Genomic DNA, 20,000 nt, shown 5'->3' on the forward strand with positions numbered 1-20,000 from the left:
AATTTAGATTTTTTGATGTTATCTTGATTAGATGGCCACAGTCTTGATTTAATAGTATTGCTACATGACTAGAACTGCAATCTCAGCATCAGTAAACAGAAATGATTTTTGCTTCTCGCTGGTTTTATGAAGTAGGGCTTCTGACAATACCTTTTACGGTCTTCATTACATTTATCCAGTAACTCGACCGCCATTCTGCCAGAGCAAAACAGTAGCACAGCTGACAGAGCTGCTTCCTCACAGTGCTAGAAATATGCGATTGATCCTGATCTCACCTGCACCACCATTCAATTTGCACATTCTCGTTGTGACCGCATGGGTTTCTTCCGTGCTCAGTGTCCTAGGTACAGGACACTGAGTTGGATGATCAGTCAGGAAAATATTGAATGGTGGTGCAGGCTCGAATGGCCGAATGGCCTACTCCTGCACCTATTTTCTATGTTTCTATGTTTCCGAATGCTCTAATATGCTCCCAGATCCCCAAAACATGTAGGTTAATTGGCCTCTGCAAATTGCCTGTAGTGGGCTGAGAGTGCTTGCAGATGTAGGATAACAAAGAACTAGTGTGAGCGGGTGATCAATGGTCAGCACCGGACCAAGTGGACTGTAGGGCCGTGTCCATGCTGTATCTCTAAACTGAACTAATTGCCTACTTCAAGGTAGACAAAAATGCTGGAGAAACTCAGCGGGTGAGGCATCCTCAATGGAGAGAAGGAATAGGCGACGTTTTGGGTCGAGACCCTTCTTCAGACCGATGTCGGGGGGGGAGGAAAGGAAGGGAAGAAAGGAAGAGGCAGAGACAGTAGGCTTGGGAGAGATCTGGGAAGGGAAGGGGAAGGAGGGAGAAAGCCAGGACAACCTGAAGTTGGATAAGTCAATGTTCATACCGCTGGGGTGTAAACTACCCAAGCGAAATATGAGGTGCTGTTCCTCCAATTTGTGCCGGGCCTCACTCTGGCAATTGTGGAGGCCCAGGACATAAAGGTGGGATTCGGAATGGGAGAGGGAGTTGAAGTGCTGAGTAACCGGGAGATCTGGTTGGTTATTGCGAACTGAGCGGAGGAGTTGGGTGAAGCGATGGCGAAGCGATCGCCAAGCCTGCGCTGGTCTCACCGATGTAGAGAAGATGACACCTGGAATAACGGATGCAGTAGATGAGGTTGGAGGAACCTCTCCCTCACCTGGATAGACTGCTTGGATCCTTGGATGGTGTCGAGGGGGAGGTAAAGCGACAAGTGCAGCATTTCCTGCGGTTGCAATGGAAAGTACTAGGCGAGGGGGTGGTTTGGATGGCAAGGGGCAAATTGACCAGGGAGTTACGGAGGGAACGGTTTCTGCTGAAAGCAGAAAGGGGAGGAGATGCGAAGATGTGGCCAGTGGTGGGATCCCGTTGGAGGTAGCGAAAATGTTGGAGGATCGTAGGTTGTATGTGACGGCTGGTGGGGTGGAAGGTGAGGACAAGGGGACTGTCTTTGTTACGAGTAGGGGGATGGGGAGTTACAGCAGAGCTGCGGGATATAGAGGAGACCCTGGTGAAAGCCTCATCTATAATATAGGAGGGGAACCCGTGTTCCCTAAAGGATGAGGACATCCCCGTTGCCCTGGTTTGGAACACCTCATTCTGGGTGCAAATGCAGCTTAGATGGAGGAATTGATAGTAGTGGATAGAGTCCTTACAGGAAGCAGGGTGGGAAGAAATGTAGTTCAGATAGCCATGGGAGCCAGTGGGTTTGTGGTAAATGTTGGTTAGTAGACTGTTAAAACACCTCCACTCAGTTCGCAATAACCAACCTGACCTCCCGGTGGCTCAGCACTTCAACTCCCCCTCCCATTCAGAATCTGACCTTTCTGTCCTGGGCCTCCGTCAGTGCCAGAGTGAGGCCCAGCGCAAATTGGAGGAACAGCATCTCATATTTCGCTTGGGTATGAACATTGACCTCCAATTTCAGGTCTTCTTCTTATCGAGTCCACACACAAGATTAGAAGTTGTTCAGCCAGAGCTGAACACACTTCTCGGCATCTGCACAATGATGTCTGTCTTGCGCTTCTTGTGCGTGGTGGTGGAAAGATTGGTTGAAACAGGGCCGCGACGTGAACGCTCTTTCCTTGACCCCTCCAATTTCAGGTGGTCCTTGCTTTCTCCCTCCTTCCACTCCCCTTCCCGCCTCTCCCCCAAGCCTACTGTCTCCGCCTCTTCCTGTTCTTTTCCCTGCCCTCCCCCCTACATCAGTCTGAAGAAGGGTCTCAACACTAAACGTCGCCTATTCCTTCTCCTCGTAGATGCTGCCTCACCCGCTGAGTTTCTCCAGCATTTTTGTCAACCTTCGATTTTTTCCAGCATCTGCAGTTCTTCCTTAAACTAATTGCCTACTTGGTTCACTTTTTCAGCACGTTAAAAATATTGCAAGATGCTTCACATAATAGAATGAAGGCATTTCCCAGGAGTATCACTTCATATTGAATGGATTACGTTGTGCAGTTACTGGTTATTTGCATGCATGGGCACCCAATTGTGAAGTACACAATCTCACAGTGAGGAGAGTGATGAACGGTCATTCAATCAACACAGTAAAAGGATATTGATATTGATTTAGGTTACAAGGTTCCCAGAGTGGCGTTTGTAGAGGCACTAGGAGTGAACACTTCCTACTACAAACAATCTGTGAAAAATGGTGGAGGACAGGCTGCCAACGTGCTACTTTCAGATAACGATGCAGGATTTATGATTCCATGGGATTGTGTTACCATGTACTGCCTGTCACCAGAGTGTTGTCGTCTCACTACCACTAGCTCAAGAACACGGCCAAGGTCACTTCTTACATTCCTGATATCTGCAAGCCAATTCTTACGGATAATGAAAGGTCTAGGTAGAGTTGACGTGGAAAGGTTGTTTCCAGTTATAGGGTCTAGAACCAGAGGGCAGAACCTCAGAATATAAGGGCATAACTTAAGAATGGAAGGTAGACAAAAATGCTGGAGAAACTCAGCGGGTGAGACAGCATCTATGGAGTGAAGGTGACGTTTCGGGTCGAGACCCTTCTTCAGACTGATGGGGGGGCGGAGGCAGTGGGCTGTGGGAGAGCTGGGGAGGGGTAGGAGGGAGAAAGCAAGGACAACCTGAAATTGGAGAAGTCAATGTTCATACCGCTGGGTTGTAAACTACTCAAACTAAATATGAGGTACTGCTCCTCCAATTTGCGGTGGGACTCACTCTTGTCATGGAGGAGGCCAAGGACAGAAAAGTCAGATATGGAATGGGAGGGGGGGGTTGAAGTGCAGGGCCACCCGGAGATCGGGTTGGTTAATCCGAACTGTGCGGAGGTGTTGGGCGAAGCGATCGCTAAGCCTGCGCTTGGTCTCACCGATGTAGAGCAGTTGACACCTAGAGCAGCAGATGCATTAGATGAGGTTGGAGGAGGTGCAGATGAACCTCTTCCTCACCTGGAAAGACTGCTTGGGTCCTTGAATGGCGTCAAGTGGTGGGGGGCGAAGACAACAAGTGTAGCATTTCCTGCGGTTGCAAAAGAAAGTACCATGGGAGTGGGTGGTTTGGGTGGGAAGGGACGAATTGACCAGGGAGTTACGGAGGGGGCGGTCTCTGCGGAAAGCCGAAAGGGAAGGAGATGGGAAGATGTGGCCAGTGGTGGGATCCCGTTGGAGGTGGCGAAAATGTAGGAGGATTATCTGTTGTATGTGACGGCTGGTGGGGTGGAAGGTGAGGACAAGGGGGACTCTGTCCTTGTTACAAGTGGGGAAATGGTGGGGAGTGAGAGCGGAGCTACGGGATATAGAAGAGACCCTGGTGAAAGCCTCATTGATAGTCGAAGAGGGGAACCCCCGTTCCCTAAAGAATGAGGACATCTCCGATGCCTTGGTTTGGAACACATCCTGGGTGCAGATACGGTGCAGACGGAGGAATTGGAAGTAGGGGATAGAGTCCTTACAGGAAGCAGGGTTGGAAGAAGTGTAGTGCTGATAGCCATGGGAGTCAGTGGGTTTGTAGTAGAATGGAGATGAGGAGGAATTTCTTTAGACACGAGGGTGGTGAATCTGTGGAATTCATTGCCAGAGACGGCTGTGGAGGTTGTGAAGACATTGGGCATTTTTAACGTGGAGATTGATAGGTTCTTGATTAGGAAGAGTGTCTAATGTTATGGGGGAAGGCAGGAGAATGAAGTTGAGAGGGGAATATAGATCAGCCATGATTGAATGGTGGAGTAGACTTGATGAGTTGAATGGCCTAATTGCACTTTTATGTTTTATGGTCTGACCTCTGGTTGTGAAAATCTGTTGGATGTTGTTCTGAAATGTATGGAGGGTTATTTGTTATGGTTAAAGGGCTGAGATTACTTGTGTTTCAAGCTTAAGGTATACACCCCAAAAATGCAGGACATATGGAAACGTGCAGGAAAGTGAAATAGTATTTCTTTCACGTAGCCAGAGCAAATATGATGGGCTAAACGCCCTCTTCTTGGGCATTATAATTCTCTAATTTTGGAATTGTGATTCATGTTCTCCTTCTACCTTGAAATCCTCTAAACTCTGGTCCATGTATGAAGGAAGATGACTTTAGAGATATACCATGGAAACAGGCACTTCAGCCCACCGAGTCCGCAACGACCAGCGATCACCCTGTACACTAGCACTATTTTACGCACACACTATGGACAATTTATAGCAGCCAATTAACTTACAAACCTGCACATCTTTGGAGTCTGGAAGGAAACCGGAGCAACTGAGAAAACCCACAGTCACAGGGAGAACGTTCGTACATACAAACAGCACCCATAGTCAGGATCGAACCCGGATCTCTGGTGCTACAAGCCAGCATCTGTATTGCTGTGCAACTGTGCCACCCTGAAGGATAACTGTGGTTGTTTGTGATTAATCATCCAGCCCTAGGATATCACTGCAGGAGTTCCTCAACAAAGTATTCCTGTCCCAGCCACATTCAGTTGCTTAAATTACGGGTCAATAAGCCCAGAGTTTCAGAAAGACTAAGCAGTGTCAACATGAATTGAAAAGTCACTGCCTCAAATTGAGGAGCTGGTCATTCAGGACAAGATGAGAAGACATTTCTTCAGAGTCAAGTCAATTTTATTTCTATAGCACATTTAAAAACAACTCTCGTTGACCAAAGTGGTTTACATTGGTGCATGTACCAACGTGCTACAAACAGTGGTACATAGATCAACAATACATACATAGATACATACATACAGCGCTCCCTCAGAGAACCTCAAGAAAGGCTTGAGAGTAAAAATAAATGGTAAGTCAATCATCAGAATTCTTTACCCAAGAGAATGAGGAAGGTGTGCTCTTTGATTATATCCATGTCACATATCAATAGATTTTTGATTATTAGGAGAGTAAAGTGGTATAGGATTTTTAGATATTAATAGAATCGAAGGAAATGTGATTTGTACAGGGAAATGGCACCGTTAAAAGTTCAGCTGTGATTTTACTGAATGCTGTAAATTCTCACGTTTACAGTAAAGGGCCTATCCCACTTGACTGTCTTTCGAGTGCTATTTATGCGACCTGCTAGCGTGTGGGTAGTGTGTGGGTAGCACAGGGACGGGCGCTTGGAGTGGCGTGGAGGAATGTGGACTTCATCCTGCACTAAATCTTCGCGCGCCACCGGCCTGTCGTGTAACTGACGGCAAAAGTGGGACAAGCCCAAGACCCTGGAGCGACACAACGTCTCACCTCCAACAGCAGCAGAAGGAGGCAAACAATCGCCGAGCTCGGCCTGGGGCTCACAGCCGTTACGGATCCGGATCCGCCCCCACTCCTACTCCCAGAGCGGGGCCAAGAAGATTAAAGATGGACACAAAATGCAGGAGTAACTCAGCGGGACTGGCAGCATCTCTGGAGAGAAGGGAAGGGTGACGTTTCAGGTCAAGACCCTTCTTTCAGACCCTTCTTTCTTTCAAGACCCTTCTTCCAGAGATGCTGCCGATCCTGCTGAGTTACTCCTGCATTTTGTGTCCATCTTCAAATGATGTCACGCGCTCCAGAGGGCTGTGCGGGCTCATGATGACGCGCGCGACTCTCACTGGACCGTTGCGTGACCGTCACTACCGGCCTGTCGGGCAAGTGACGGCCCAAGTGAAACAGGCCCTTAAGAGTCCACTGCTTTGTCTTCCTGCTGTTTCTAATCTACCTGTTATCGCTTCCTCAAAGTAGATGCAGTATTCCCTACTAGTAATGTCAAGGTAACTTGTCTTTGGTTCCCAGTTTTCTCATTCTCTTCATAAATCTTACAATCTACTTCAATGGACACCCTCAGAATATATTTAATTGGATTTTACTGGAATTTATCTTACACTATATGTTATTCCCTCTGTCCTGTATCGGTACACCGTGGACGGAATGATTGTAACCATGTATAGTCTTTCCGCTGATTGGACAACACAACAAAAAACGCTTTTCACTGAATACTCAACTCAACTAAAACTAAACAAGCTTAATTGTACCCTTGTGACAAATTCTGATCATCCTCAGCAGTACCAATGGCAGACAAATCTACAATTTTTGGTTCTAAACCGGACTTGATTAATGTCATCTCTTTTCCTGGCAAGATGGGTTTTTTTAATCTGTCTGAATTGACTTAGACTATTTTCTCTCGAACACCAAAGGTTGAGGGGAGACCTGGTAGAAGTGCAGTGCCCTCTATAATGTTTGCGACAAAGAGGACATTTATTTATTTGCCTGTACTCCAAAATTTGAGATTTGTTATAGACAAAAAATCACATGCGGTTAATGTGCACATTGTCAGATTTTAATAAACGCCATTTTTATACACTTTGGTTGCACCATGTGGAAATTACAGCAGTGTTTATACATAGTCCCCCCCCATTTCAGGGTACCATAATGTTTGGGACACAGCAATGTCATGTAAATGAAAGTAGTTATGTTTGGTATTTTGTTGCATATCCTTTGCATGCAATGATTGCTTGAAGTCTGCGATTCATGGACATCACCAGTTGCTGTGTGTCTTCTTTGGTGGTGCTCTGCCAGGCCTGTATTGCAGCCATCTTTAGCTTGTGCTTGTTTTGGGGGCTAGTCCCCTTCAGTTTTCTCCTCAGCATATAAAAGGTATACTCAATTGGGTTCAGATTGGGTGATTGAGTTGGCCACTCAAGGATTGACCATTTTTTAGCTTTGAAAAACTCCTTTGTTGCTTTAGCAGTATGTTTGGGACCATCGTCTTGATGTAGAATGAACCACCAGCCAGTTAGTTTTGAGGCTATGTTTGAACTTGAGCAGATAGGATATCTATACACTTCAGAATTCATAACTTCAGACTACCATCAGCAGTTGTATCATCAATGAAGATGTGAGCCAGTACTTTCAGCAGCCATACATGCCCAGGCCATACCCCCACCGATGAGGTGATATGCTTTGGATCTTGGGCAGTTCCTTCTCTCCTCCATTCTTTGCTCTTGCCATCACTCTGATATGTTAATCTTCGGCTCATCTGTCCACAAGACCTTTTTCCAGAACTGTGGTTGCTCTTTGAAGTAATTCTTGGTAACCAGCCCGTCCTATTTTTGCAGCTAACCAGTGGTTTGCATCATGCAGTGTAGCCTCTATTTCTGTTCATGGAGTCTTTTGCAGACAGTGGCCATTGACAAATCCACACCTGACTCTTGAAGATTGTTGTCAGGTGTTTGGGGATTTTTCTTTATTATAGAGAGAATTCTTCTGCCATCAGCTGTGGAGGTCTTCCTTGGCCTGCCAGTCCCTTTGCGATTAGTAAGCTCACCAGTGATATCTTTCATCTTAATGATGTTCCAAACAGTTGATTTTGGTAGGCCTAAGGTTTGGCTGATGTCTCTAACAGTTTTATTCTTGTTTCTCAGTCTCATGATGGCTTCTTTGAATTTCATTGGCACAACTTTGGTCCTCCTGTTGATAAACAGCAATAAAAGTTTCCAAAGGTGATGGAAAGACTAGGTGCTGAGAGCTCTCTTATACCTGCATTAAGGAGGCAATTAAACACACCTGAGCAATAACAAACTCCTGTGAAGCCATGTGTCCCAAACATTATGGTGCCCTGAAATGGGGAGACTATGTATAAACATAGCTGAATATGGTGAAACCAAAATGTATAAAAATAACCTTTAATAAAATCTGACAATGTGTACTTTAACCACATGTGAATTTTCCTATTACAAATCTCAAATTGTGGAGTATAGAGGCAAATAAATAAATGCTGGGTCTTTGTCCCAAACATTATGGAGGACACTGTATATAACACAATGAGAGGCATTGAAAAGGTAGACAATCAGAACCTTTTTCCCCAGGTGAAAATTTGAAAGACTAGAAGGCACCCCATTCAGGTTGTGGAGGGAAAGTTTAAAGGATATGTGTGTGCATTTTTTTTTTGTTACACACGGAGCGTGGTGGATACTTGTAAGGCACCGCCAGAGGTGGTGATGGAAGCCAATATGCAAGTGATGAAGTTTTTAGATGGGCACCTGGCTATGCAGGGGACGACGGAGGGTTTTGGATCATGTGCAGACAGATAAATTATGTTTTCTTGGTATCAATTTTGGCACACATATTCCTGTGCTGAACTGTTCTATGTTTCTATTTTTCTTTTGACATTGATAGTATGGCACAAAATATTTTTGCATACTTTTCACAAAGCATTTTATAGGTTGTTGCAGTCTGCCATTTGTCATTATATGCAAAGTGCTTCTTTGTAAGAGCAGCCCAGTCAGTTCCTTTCCCCAGCAATTTACCCAGCAGCTTCATTAGATTCTCTGTGCAGCCACGCCAGGGAATATTAATTCAAACCAACTCTTGCAAGAAAAACAAGTGCCTGAACCATCACAGTATCTCTCATTCAATGATTGTAAACATAGAAATCTGTTAGACTTGTTTAATATCCATTCCTTCCTCGAGTCATAATTTGCATCCTGAATGCTTGTAGGATCCACTTCCGCCAACTTTATTGTTGATAACTGCTTGCTTTCCATTCTCGTGTTCCAGCAGATGCTTGTTTTCTTCTGTTCAAGATGCAAGTCCCATCCTGTTGTTATTACCTCCGTAATTTCCATTTGCTGCCACTGACCTACCAAGACTCAGAACATGCACAGGACAACTGAAATTACATCATCAAACACGGAAAGCTAATCAGGCAGGATCAAACATATGTTCAAATCAATCCCTTCTTATTCTTAAATCTCTCAATTTTAACAATGAAATGAGCTGTAAGTTTTTGCCATTGATTGGAAACGGGAGAATGGAGTCACAATTGAAAAGTAGAGGTCAGCTCACCTACTGAAAAATGTGTAATTATAGGTCACAAACAAGTACAAAATTACAGAGATACAAGGAATTGCAGATGATAGTTTATGAAAAAAGACACAAAGTGCTTGAGTAACTCGGTTGGCCAGGCAGCATCTCTGGAGAAAGAGTTACGGGACAGGCTCATTGGCACAACTTGCCCACACCAACCAGCATGTCTTATCAACATAGTCCCACCTGCTTGTGTTTGCCCCATATCCCTCTAAACCTATCCTATGCATATACCTGTCTAAATATTTCTTAAATATTATGATCGTACCTGCCTCAACTACTAGGTGACATTTAGGGTTGGGAGCCTTGTTCAGACTGATTGTGGGGAGCTGCAACAGTAGAACCACAGCAAAGTGTTGGTACTTTTAGGGTGGTGGGAATGAGGTGAAGGGTTTGCAGATAGTGGAGCAAGATATACACATGTACTAGTGTGTTTATTGTGAATGTAGCACTAACTTCAAGCTGCTTCATAAATTACTTCAATTAAGCATTTATGTATTTCAAAGTGTACCACTCCCCTCTGGTGGAAGCAGTTCTGAATTGCAGTAGTTATAACAATTTCTTAAAATAAACAAAATGCTGGAGTATCAGCAGAACAGATAGCATCTCTGGAGAGAAGGAAGGAGTTTCGGGTTGAGACCCTTCTTCACATTGAAAGTCGGGAGAGGGAAACTAGAGATATGGAAGGGTACAAAGTCGAATACAGCACATAAGCCTCTGACATTTTCGCCACCTCCAAATGTGATCCCACCATTAGTCGCAACTTCCCATCTCTACCCCTTTCCGCAGAAACCGTTCCATCTGCAACTCCCTGGTTAACTCATCTCTTCCCACCCAAACCACCCCCTCCCCAGGTACTTTCCCCTGCAACTGCAGGAGATGCAACACCTGTCCCTATACCTCCTCCCTCGACTCCATCCAAGGACCAAGACAGTCCTTTCAGGTGAGGCAGAGGTTCATTTGCACCTCCTCCAAGCACATCTACTCTATCCACTGTTCAAGATGTGGACTCCTATATATCGGCGAGACCAAACGCAGACTGGCCGATCGTTTTCCTGAACACCTTCGCTCAGTCCACTGGATCAACGCGATTTCCTCTTTGCTAAACTCTTTAACACCCCCTCCCGGTCCCATACTGACCTCTCTGCCCTGGGCCGCCTCCATTGTCAGAGTGTGGCGAAATGCAAATTGGAGAAACTGCACCTCATATTTCGCTTGGGCAGCTTACAACCCAGCGGTATGAATGTTGATTTCTCTAACTTCAAGTAATCCTTGCTTTCCTTCTCACTGTCTCTCCCGCACTCTAGTCCTGCTACTAGTTTCACTCTCCTGATTAATTTTACTGTTTGTATGACTCGTTGTCACCTTCCTCATAGCCAACAATGAGCAATTGTACATTTTCTTGAGAATTGTCTGCTTTGATCTTCCCTATGACCTTACATGCTCTTTGTACTCTTCACATCTCTAGTTTCCCCTCTCCCTTGAGTCTGAAGAAGGGTGTCGATCCGAAATATCACCATTATTTCTCTACAGACATTGCCCGTCCCTGCTGAGTTACCCTAGCATTTTGGGTCTATATTCGGTGTAAACCAGTGTTTTACACATAATAAGTCCTGGTTGGTTGAACTCTCCATTAGCTGGTATTTCAGCTCGTGTGTTTGGTCTGTGTGGCTGTTTGTATTTAAATGAAATATAATTGCCGGCTTGAAGTGTTTCTAATACATTAATTTAAATATAATGGTGCTAATTTTTAAAGGTATGAAAGAAATTGGGTAATTATTTGACCTATTAGTTTCACATCTGTTGTGAGGAGATTGGTGAATTTATTTAACACTTAATTAAACATTGTTAAAGAGCATTTAAAAAATAAAGTAAGGATTGCTATTTTGCAAAGGGTAAATCATGCTTAGTCAAGCTAATTACTTTTTTTTGAGGAACTTGGCAGACAACTCCAGATGCATTTTATATGAACTTCCTTAAAGCATTTGGAAACTGTATTGGCTTGGTTAAAGCTTGTGGAATTGAAGGAACATTAATCTGTGTTGAACATTCGATCGACAACAAGGTTGAGGCAAAGGACAATGGTTATGTACTTGAATTGGAAGGAAACGCGGTAGTGTTATCATGGATCTGCGATAGAACCTCAACTAATTGCTATTTATTAATGATTTGGAAAATGCAATAAAAAGTAATACATGCACGTTTTCAGATAGCAAGATTTGTAGGACAAGAAATAGGATAAAAGTTCAAAGCAATGTTAGTAAACTGTGTGGTTGAAACGGCGAACAGTAGATTTCAACTAAGATTGATGTGGAGTTGACCAGTATTTGATGAGGAAACTATGGATCTGCATATTGATTAAATTATGCCGAAAATATGAGAGCAGAGAAGGTTTGTAGAGATTTATCAGTTAATGCATAAATATCTGAATGGTAAGGTCAAGTACAGAAGACTATTGTACAAACGAAAGCAATGTTAGCTTTTCTAATTGCAGGACTGATAGCTTTAGAGGAGGAAATATTCCTGTGCGTGGGTGCTCTCTGTACTCTGTGCATTAAAGGTTATAATAGAATCAGGAGCAGCACCTCACAGAATCATCAGAATGTTGCCAGGACCCTGGCAATTCAATTTTAGGACAGCATATCAACTAAGCTTTTATTTCCCGTGTAAACAGGCCCTACTGCTTACAGAGTTTGCGCCAACCAATGATAACCCCGTATGCCAGCACTATCCTGCACACTAGGGACAACTTACAATTTACTGAAGCTAATTAACCTACAAACATTTGGAGTGTTGGAGGATACTGGAGCACTCGGAGAAATCCCACGTGGTCACAGGGAGAACGTACAAACTCCTTGCAGCACCCGTCGTCAGGAACGACACCCGGGATCTGGCGCGGTAAGGTAGCAACTTTACCACTGTGCTGCCAAATTACTTTTTATGGATTTAGTAAATGCTGAAACTTTCATCAATTTGTTAGAAGTCTGAAGTAAGTCAGAGTTGAAGCACCTTAACAGCAAAGTTAGCACCCACATCAAGTAGTCAAACCTTAGACTCACAGAAGGTCTGAATGGACCACTCCATTCTTTGATGTGGTTTCCAGTGATACGACAACTTTTAAGGAGCTTGCATTGTAACTATTTATGGAGTGCATTTGACCAAGTATTCTCTTTCCTTGGTTCTACGTCTGGCCAATTGTGCATTGCTGGAAAATGCTAACACAGCGACTCCCAGGATCATCGTAGTTCTGATTTACGAAAATCTGACTTTATGCAAACCTGACTTTATGCAAATTGTCCTGTATATTAAAAAACAATTTTTTTCCAATATAGACAAGTTTCCTTTCACAGCTCCACAACCTCCCACATCTTCAGCTTCCTCTTTATCCCATGAGTTATCTACTGTTCCCCGTTTATATAGCACAGTTACAATTTTATTGTGCAGATTTCAACTGACATTTGGATGTGAATGGTTTGTTAGCTTAACAAAATAATTTTTGTTTTAAATGGTATTCTATAACAACTGAATATACTATGTAATAAAATGGAAATCTACACTGCGAGATTATACCAAAGATAAACACAAAATGCTGGAGTAACTAAGCGGTCAGGCAGCATCTCCGGAGAAAATGGATAGATGATGTTTTGTGTCGGGACTTTTGTTCAGAATGAAGAACTGTTTCGACCTGAAACCTCACCTATCCGTTTTTTCCAGAGTTGCTGTCTGACCCTCTGAGATACTCCAGAATTTTGTGCCTATCTTTATATACAGCATATAGTGGATAACTAATAAACATTAGTTCCATAATGGGCAGCGTTAAAGTGAAAGCAACATTTTTGATTAAATGATAGAATTACGGAAGTCCAAGCAGAACAATGCCATGTGGGAGCTATGGAAAATAGTTAACGGCAAAAGCAGTCCTGAAGGGAACAAAGATAGTACATCAGGGATAGGAAGCTCAACTGTTTTAGGCAATGGATTTTTTAATCTTGGTTATGGGAATATTATTAATTTCTGTCTTACGGAAACATGTGTTTATGGACAGTTCTAAGGAATACAACCCTAATGTAATAAGGGGATTGCCTGTACAAAACTGATAAGTGTGACTTGGTTACAATTATTGACAGGGTGATGCTATTTTTACAATGCTATTTCTTTGCTCTTGGGTGTTTTCTGATTTTTTTCTCCTTTGGTGGTGGACAAAAACTTATCTCTTGCTTTTAATTTATCTTTCAATCTATAGACATTTAAGAAGCTGATCCCCGATGAGGTAAGTGGCCTGAATGCTTTATTAATGTTCCCTTTTTCATTGTTTTGTGACTTCTATGACCTATTGTATAATTTATAAATACATCACTGTGAATTGTGGCAATTTATTATTTAGCAATGGATTTTGCATTATAAACATCCAGTGAAAATGTACAAAAAACAAAATGCTGAAAATACTCAGTAGGTCAGGGAGCATCTATGCAGAGAGAGATAGGTTAACCTTTTAAGAGCATTCTTAAATAAAAATGTTGATTTTAGTAGTTCTGAATGGCAACTTCTCAATGCCTGCAGATTTTTATTCATACACTGAATGTGATAACATCTCACATTCTAGACATTAAAACAGCTACATCGCTACTTTGTGTGTTCTATTTCCAACATGGGTCCTATTTTTATTTCATTAAATAGACCATTCCCTCATTTTATCCATGTCTCTTCATTGGCTTTGGTCCTCTGCCAAATCTGCACACCCTATATCCAAATTGTTAGTGGCCTGTAAACTGAACACTGTAAGCATTCCAACACTTGGTGCTTGTGCTCTTTCTGGCATTTATATCTACATGAAGACTTGAGTTGGAATCGGGAAGGTTAGCACCATAGCAGCATGAACACATATTTTCAGGAGAGCTGGGCAGGCTACTTACGAGACAGTGTTTGGATTCCATTCCAAACGGCCCATCTCGTCCATGCTGACGTGTGATCACCCTTCCATCCTAACTCCATTTGGTCCATAGCCCTCCTAGGCCAAAGCATTTCAGGTGTTCATCAGGACGACTCTTGAATGCTGTCTGCAACCAAGCTTTAGCCATTCTCTTGGGCAGTACATTCTAAGTAATTACATTCTGGGTGTAGGATGTCCTCTCATATCCCCTCTGAATCGTTCCTCATACCCTAAAGCCATGCCCTCTAGTTTTATCTGCTGCTGATGTGGGGTAAAGTTTCTTGCAGTCTGTTCTATCCAAATCTCTCAGAATTTTATATAACTCAATCATGTCTCTTCTTAACTTCCTCTGCTCCAAGGAGAACAGTTAGGTTCTCCATTCTCTTCTTATAACTGAATCACTCCATTCCAGGCAGCATCCTGGTGAAACTGCACTGCACTCTTCTGGACAATGATAGACACAAAATTCTAGAGTAACACAGCGGGACAGGCAGCAACTCTGGATAGAAGGAAGGGTCTCGACCCAAAATGTCACCCATTCCTTCTATCCAGGGATAGACGCTGATTTACTCCAGCATTTTGCGTCTATCTTCAGTTTAAACCAGCATCTGCAGTTCCTTCCTACACTCTTCTGAACAATGAAGTCCTTCCTTTAACCTGATGAACAGAACTGCACACAGTATTCCAGTATGAGGTCTGACCAGGGTTTTATAAAGTTGGAACATAACCTATCTACTTTTATAGTCCCCCAACTAATGAAGCTCGGTGTCCTGTATACCTCCCTGTATTGCTACCTTCAAGGATTTATGGACTTGCTTGACTTTCTCTTATTATATTTTATTTTGATGGATTAATCAATGAAAATCTGATATGCTTTCATGTATTCTCTGAAACGTGTAGTTTGGGTAAGGAGTTAGCAAAATTGTTTTTTTGGTTTTTTTTAAACTTTTTATATTTTTATAATCGGTGAACAAATTGAACAAATGCAAATGCAGGGAATAATGCACATTAATGCTGTGTGTAATAGATCAGACAGATGAATGTGCCTGAGTAAAGGGTACAATAGAGATTATAATTAACAATTCTTTCCAATCCTATCTTGCAGCTGGAGCGATTCACGAGTATACGAAAGAAGGAAAAAGAGAAACCCACTGTTCATATGAAACACCCACCAATGCCAATTTATGAACCCCATTCTTCTCCACTGACAGACCTCACTGATAAAGCGGTGCTGGATCTGTTTGAGCAGATGTTGGTAGGTGCTTCATTATTTAGCCTTTTATAGGAACGATTAAAACATGCTTTAACTTCAAAACTTGATTTAATATTGTCCCAAGATGGATTCAAACATGATTAAAACCATTAAAATACAGTAAATGTATCAAATGTTGAAGGCATGCAACAGGTATAATGTGTGGACATCTGTGATAAGGATGGAGAAATTAATCTAAAGCTTCTCACCAGAATCATTTATCTGTCTTTGCTTGCCCTGTATGCTGCCAAAGTTGTGAATTTGGACCATTTTGTATCTGACAAGTCTGTAAGTGACTGTCCTCGTCTTTGACAAGGACAAAGACTAAATGCTGAAAATTGAAATTAGAGAATGCTGAAACAGGTCTGGCAATGGAAGAAGAGAAAATGTTAATATTTCAGGTCGATGCTTGTGGTGAGCACATTCACATTTGGGAAGGAACATAGTTTCGTGGAATTCAGACAAAAGGAACTCCAGTTGCTGGTGTACAAAAAAAATGCACAAAGTGCTGGAGCAACTCTGTGGGTGGACATGCAACCTTTCCAGCCGGGACCCTTCAGAGTTGAAAAGTCACCTATTCATGTCCTCCAAAGATGCGGCCTGACCCACTGAGTTACACTACCACTTAGCAATGTTTCTTGGAATTCCTTTACTTTCCTTGTACGGTTGGGATTTGTCAAATTTCTTGCTCCATGAAATAATTACAATTCCCTTTGGTTTGTTTACTCTGAGTGTTTGGACGTTGTTGCATTGAGTTGTAGCGTAGTACAGCATGGAAGCAGGCCATTCAGCCCAACTCGTCCGTACTTACGAGTATGCCCACCTCAGGTGGCTCCTTTTGCCCACATCTGGCCCATATCACTACATTTTCCTTTTATATATGCATCTGTTCAGATATGTTTTAAATGTTGCAGTTGTGCCACGTCTATCACTTTCTCTAGGAGCTTGTTCCATATTCACATCATCCTCTGTGTGAGGAAATAGCCCTTAAGGTTCCTTTTGAATGTTTGCCCTCTCGCCATGTATTCATTAACAGATCTGTTTAGCATCCCTGGGACAATTTTTTTTTGTCATCTTTTTTGGTTGTACTGAGTAGATGAGAAAGTGGGATAACATAGAACTTGTACGAACAGGTGATCGAGTGGACCGAAGGGCCTGTTTGAATGCTATATCTTTCAATAAATCATTCAAAAAGTGTCCTAAGATAGACACAAAAAGCCGGAGTCACTCAGCGGGACAGGCAGCATCTCTGAAGAGAAGGAATGGGTGACGTTTCGGGTCGAGACCCTTCTTCATAAGTGTTCTATCTTGAGTAGATGTTGGTCTTTGTAGATCTGAAGTGAATGAGGGACTACATTATGAATTAAGTTTGCCAGGAGTATTATTTGTGACAGCAAAATCTTTTCTGTTCATTTTCATTTACAAAGAAAATGTATGATGTCTTGTCCTTATCTTTTAATAGCTTGACATGAATTTGAATGAAGAAAAACAACAGCCATTGAGAAAGAAAGATTTATCGATAAAGAGAGAAATGGTTTCACAGTACCTTCACACTTCCCATGCTGTGAGTGTTCTATTGTTCATTGCTACAGCTGCAATTGTTTTGTGAATTCTTTGGACTTCCAAAATTTAACCAAGCTAAGGTGTTCTTTGGGATTTGTTCTTTTCACTGCACAGTGATTCCATTTTTGACCACCTCTCCAACGTACACATTTTTATTGTGAAGTTAAATTTGATAGTTAGGGTGTATCCAACCTACAATGATTTATTGGAATTTGAACCATGTCTGGAAGGGGGCAATGGTTACAGATTCGATAGTAACTTTCAAATAAGGGAAAAGCAGGTAAGTACATGAACTGGATTGCTTTTCATAAGACCTGTTGCATTCTTAATGGGCCAAATGTGGACTTTTGACACCAAAATGGGACTTTTAAGTGCTTAAGACACTCTGAAAATTATCCTGACCCGAGAGAGGTTGTTGTCTTGGCACCATGCTACTAGGTTCTATATCTCCTTCCTGTTGGTGATCCGGTATAGTGGTGTCGACTGCAAATTTATAATGGAGTTGGAGCATAATTGGCACATTTCTGTGCAATTCAGAATTGCACGGTCAGTAGTGGCTGAGCACACAGCCTTGCGGGGCAGCGGTGTTGAAATTTAATGTGGAGGATATTTTATCACCTGTGCTTACTGATTGTGGTCTGCAGGTCAGGAACTTGAGAACCTGGGGATTGGAGGGGGTGGTGGTGTTGGTGGGTGTGGTGCTGAGTCTTAGTCCAACCGTTCTGAGATGAGTTGGGTTAAAATTCTGATGTTCAAGGCAGAGTATAGTCAATCTATAGGAGTCTGATATACAGTGCCCTCCATAATGTTTGGGACAAAGACCATGCAGACTGGAGACCAGCAGCCAATAGACCAACTGATAATCAATGGGGAACCTGTGGAAAACGCCACAAGATTTACCTATCTTGGCAGCATGTTCATGGAGATGGAGAGGTCAACATCAACTTCCGAATTGGTAAGCTGCATCAGTCTTCAGACGAACGTGGCCATTATGGTCTAGTGGCAGGATATCCAAGATGCTAAAAGTCAAGCTCTTCCAGTCTGTAATCCTCTCTACAGCCCTCTATGCCAGTGAGACATGGAAAATCAATGTGAAGATGAAAAGGAAATTGGATGCATTCCAACAACATTCCACGATCCTGAAGACTAGCTACAGAGACCACATCACAAACGAGGAGATCTACTGCAAACGTGAAACTGCAACATGCTTTTCATCTTTTAATTTCTGCAATGTAACCTTCTGCGCCTCACTCTCTAATTTGAAATATTTGTGGTCCTTATGAATGACATAATGCTGATGAGCGTTGAATTTCTTCAATGTTGATATTGCAGTATCACAAAGCAAGCAAATAATCTTATCTTTAGCAGAAACAAGATAATATTGCAGTTCCCAATCCTCATTAAAAGCTTTTTTCTTCCCTCAGCGTTCTCTTGGTTTTCTTTCACATGATGAGCTGTTAATCAGACAGAATTTAAAAAATACAGTCAAACAAATACGCTGCTTAACTATTCCCAAATTCAACTTGAAACGGAAAGCCCCGTGCACCGCTATCAAAACTTGATAATACTGAAGACTGGACGGCCAGCAGACTCTCCCCGTCATTTTCCCTCTCATCAACCAGCCTCAGGCGGTAGTGGCGCCAGTCAGGCAGGGAGGTTAAAGTACATTCTAGAGTCGCATTAGAACTAAATCATGATCAAAACAGGTGTTAAAGTAGCCCTCATGACTTACTAGTGTTTTAATTATGGCCGTCAGTCGGGTAGGATTATTTTGTTGAATCTTCTTTTACGCTTTGGTATTATAAATACGTTCATTTTAAGATTAAAATTAAAATAATAAAAGACGAACAAAAACATATTAATAAAAACAACAGGATTTGTTCTACTAAATATGGTTTCATTCAAAAGGCCGCACTGAATGGCCTAGAAGGCCGCAAGTTTCCCACCCCTGGTTTGGAACATTATTAAGAAAAAAGAGAGCACTGGTGAGCTTACTAATCGCAAAGGGACTGGCAGGCCAAGGAAGACCTCCACAGCTGATGACAGGAGCATTCTCTCTTTAATAAAGAAAAATCCCCAAACACCCGTCAGACAGACCAGAAACACACTTCAAGTGTCAGGTGTGGATTTGTCAATGACCATTGTCCGCAGAAGACTTCATGAACAGAAATACAGAGGCTACACTGCAAGATACAAACCACTGGTTAGCCACAAAAATAGGATGGCCAGGTTACAGTTTGCCAAAAGCAACCACAGTTCTGGAAAATGTCTTGTGGGGGACAGATGAGACGAAGATTAACTTATATCAGAGTAATGGCAAGAAGTATGGAGGAGAGAAGGAACTGTCCAAGATCCATAACATACCACCTCATCTGTGGAACACGGTGGTGGGGGTGTTAAGGCCTGGCATGCATGGCTGCTAAAGGTATGGGCTCTCTTATCTTCATTGATATTACAACTGCTGACGATAGTAGCATGATGAATTCTGAATGTATAGACACATTCTATCTGCTCAAGTTCAAACAAATGCCTCCAAATTCATTGGCCAGCGGTTCATTCTACAGCAAGACAATGATCCCAAACATACTGCTAAAGCAACAAAGGAGATTTCAAAGCTAACAAATGGTCAATTCACGAGTGGCCAAGTTAATCTGAACCCAATTGAGCATGCCTTTTAAATACTGAAGAGAAAACTGGACTAGCTCCCAAAACAAGCATAAGCTAAAGATGGCTGCAATACAGGCCTGGCAGAGCACCACCAGAGAAAACTTCCAGCAACTGGTGATGTCCATGAATCGCAGACTTCAAGCAGTCATTGCATGCGAAGGATACGCAATAAAATATCAAGCATGACTACTTTCATTTACATGACATTGCTGTGTTCCAAACATTATGCTGCCCTGAAAGGGGGGGGGGGGGGGGGGGGGGGGGGGGGAATAAATA

General features: G+C 42.7%; 1 protein-coding gene across 2 annotated transcripts in view; it reads left to right on the plus strand.

Moving 5' to 3' along the window:
* LOC129701509 (protein diaphanous homolog 1-like) overlaps positions 1 to 20,000 on the plus strand; it is a 168,510-nt gene that overhangs the window by 55,877 nt on the left and 92,633 nt on the right. Inside the window, exons 2-4 of one of the 2 annotated variants that reach the window (XM_055642739.1) lie at positions 13,556 to 13,582; positions 15,348 to 15,497; positions 16,957 to 17,058. In XM_055642739.1, the coding sequence (XP_055498714.1) occupies positions 13,556 to 13,582; positions 15,348 to 15,497; positions 16,957 to 17,058 (279 nt within the window). The remainder of the gene's footprint in view (positions 1 to 13,555; positions 13,583 to 15,347; positions 15,498 to 16,956; positions 17,059 to 20,000) is intronic. The other variant, XM_055642740.1, reaches the window with a different exon arrangement.

This window comes from Leucoraja erinacea, chromosome 11 (genome assembly GCF_028641065.1).
Source record: "Leucoraja erinacea ecotype New England chromosome 11, Leri_hhj_1, whole genome shotgun sequence".
NCBI lineage: Eukaryota > Metazoa > Chordata > Chondrichthyes > Rajiformes > Rajidae > Leucoraja > Leucoraja erinaceus.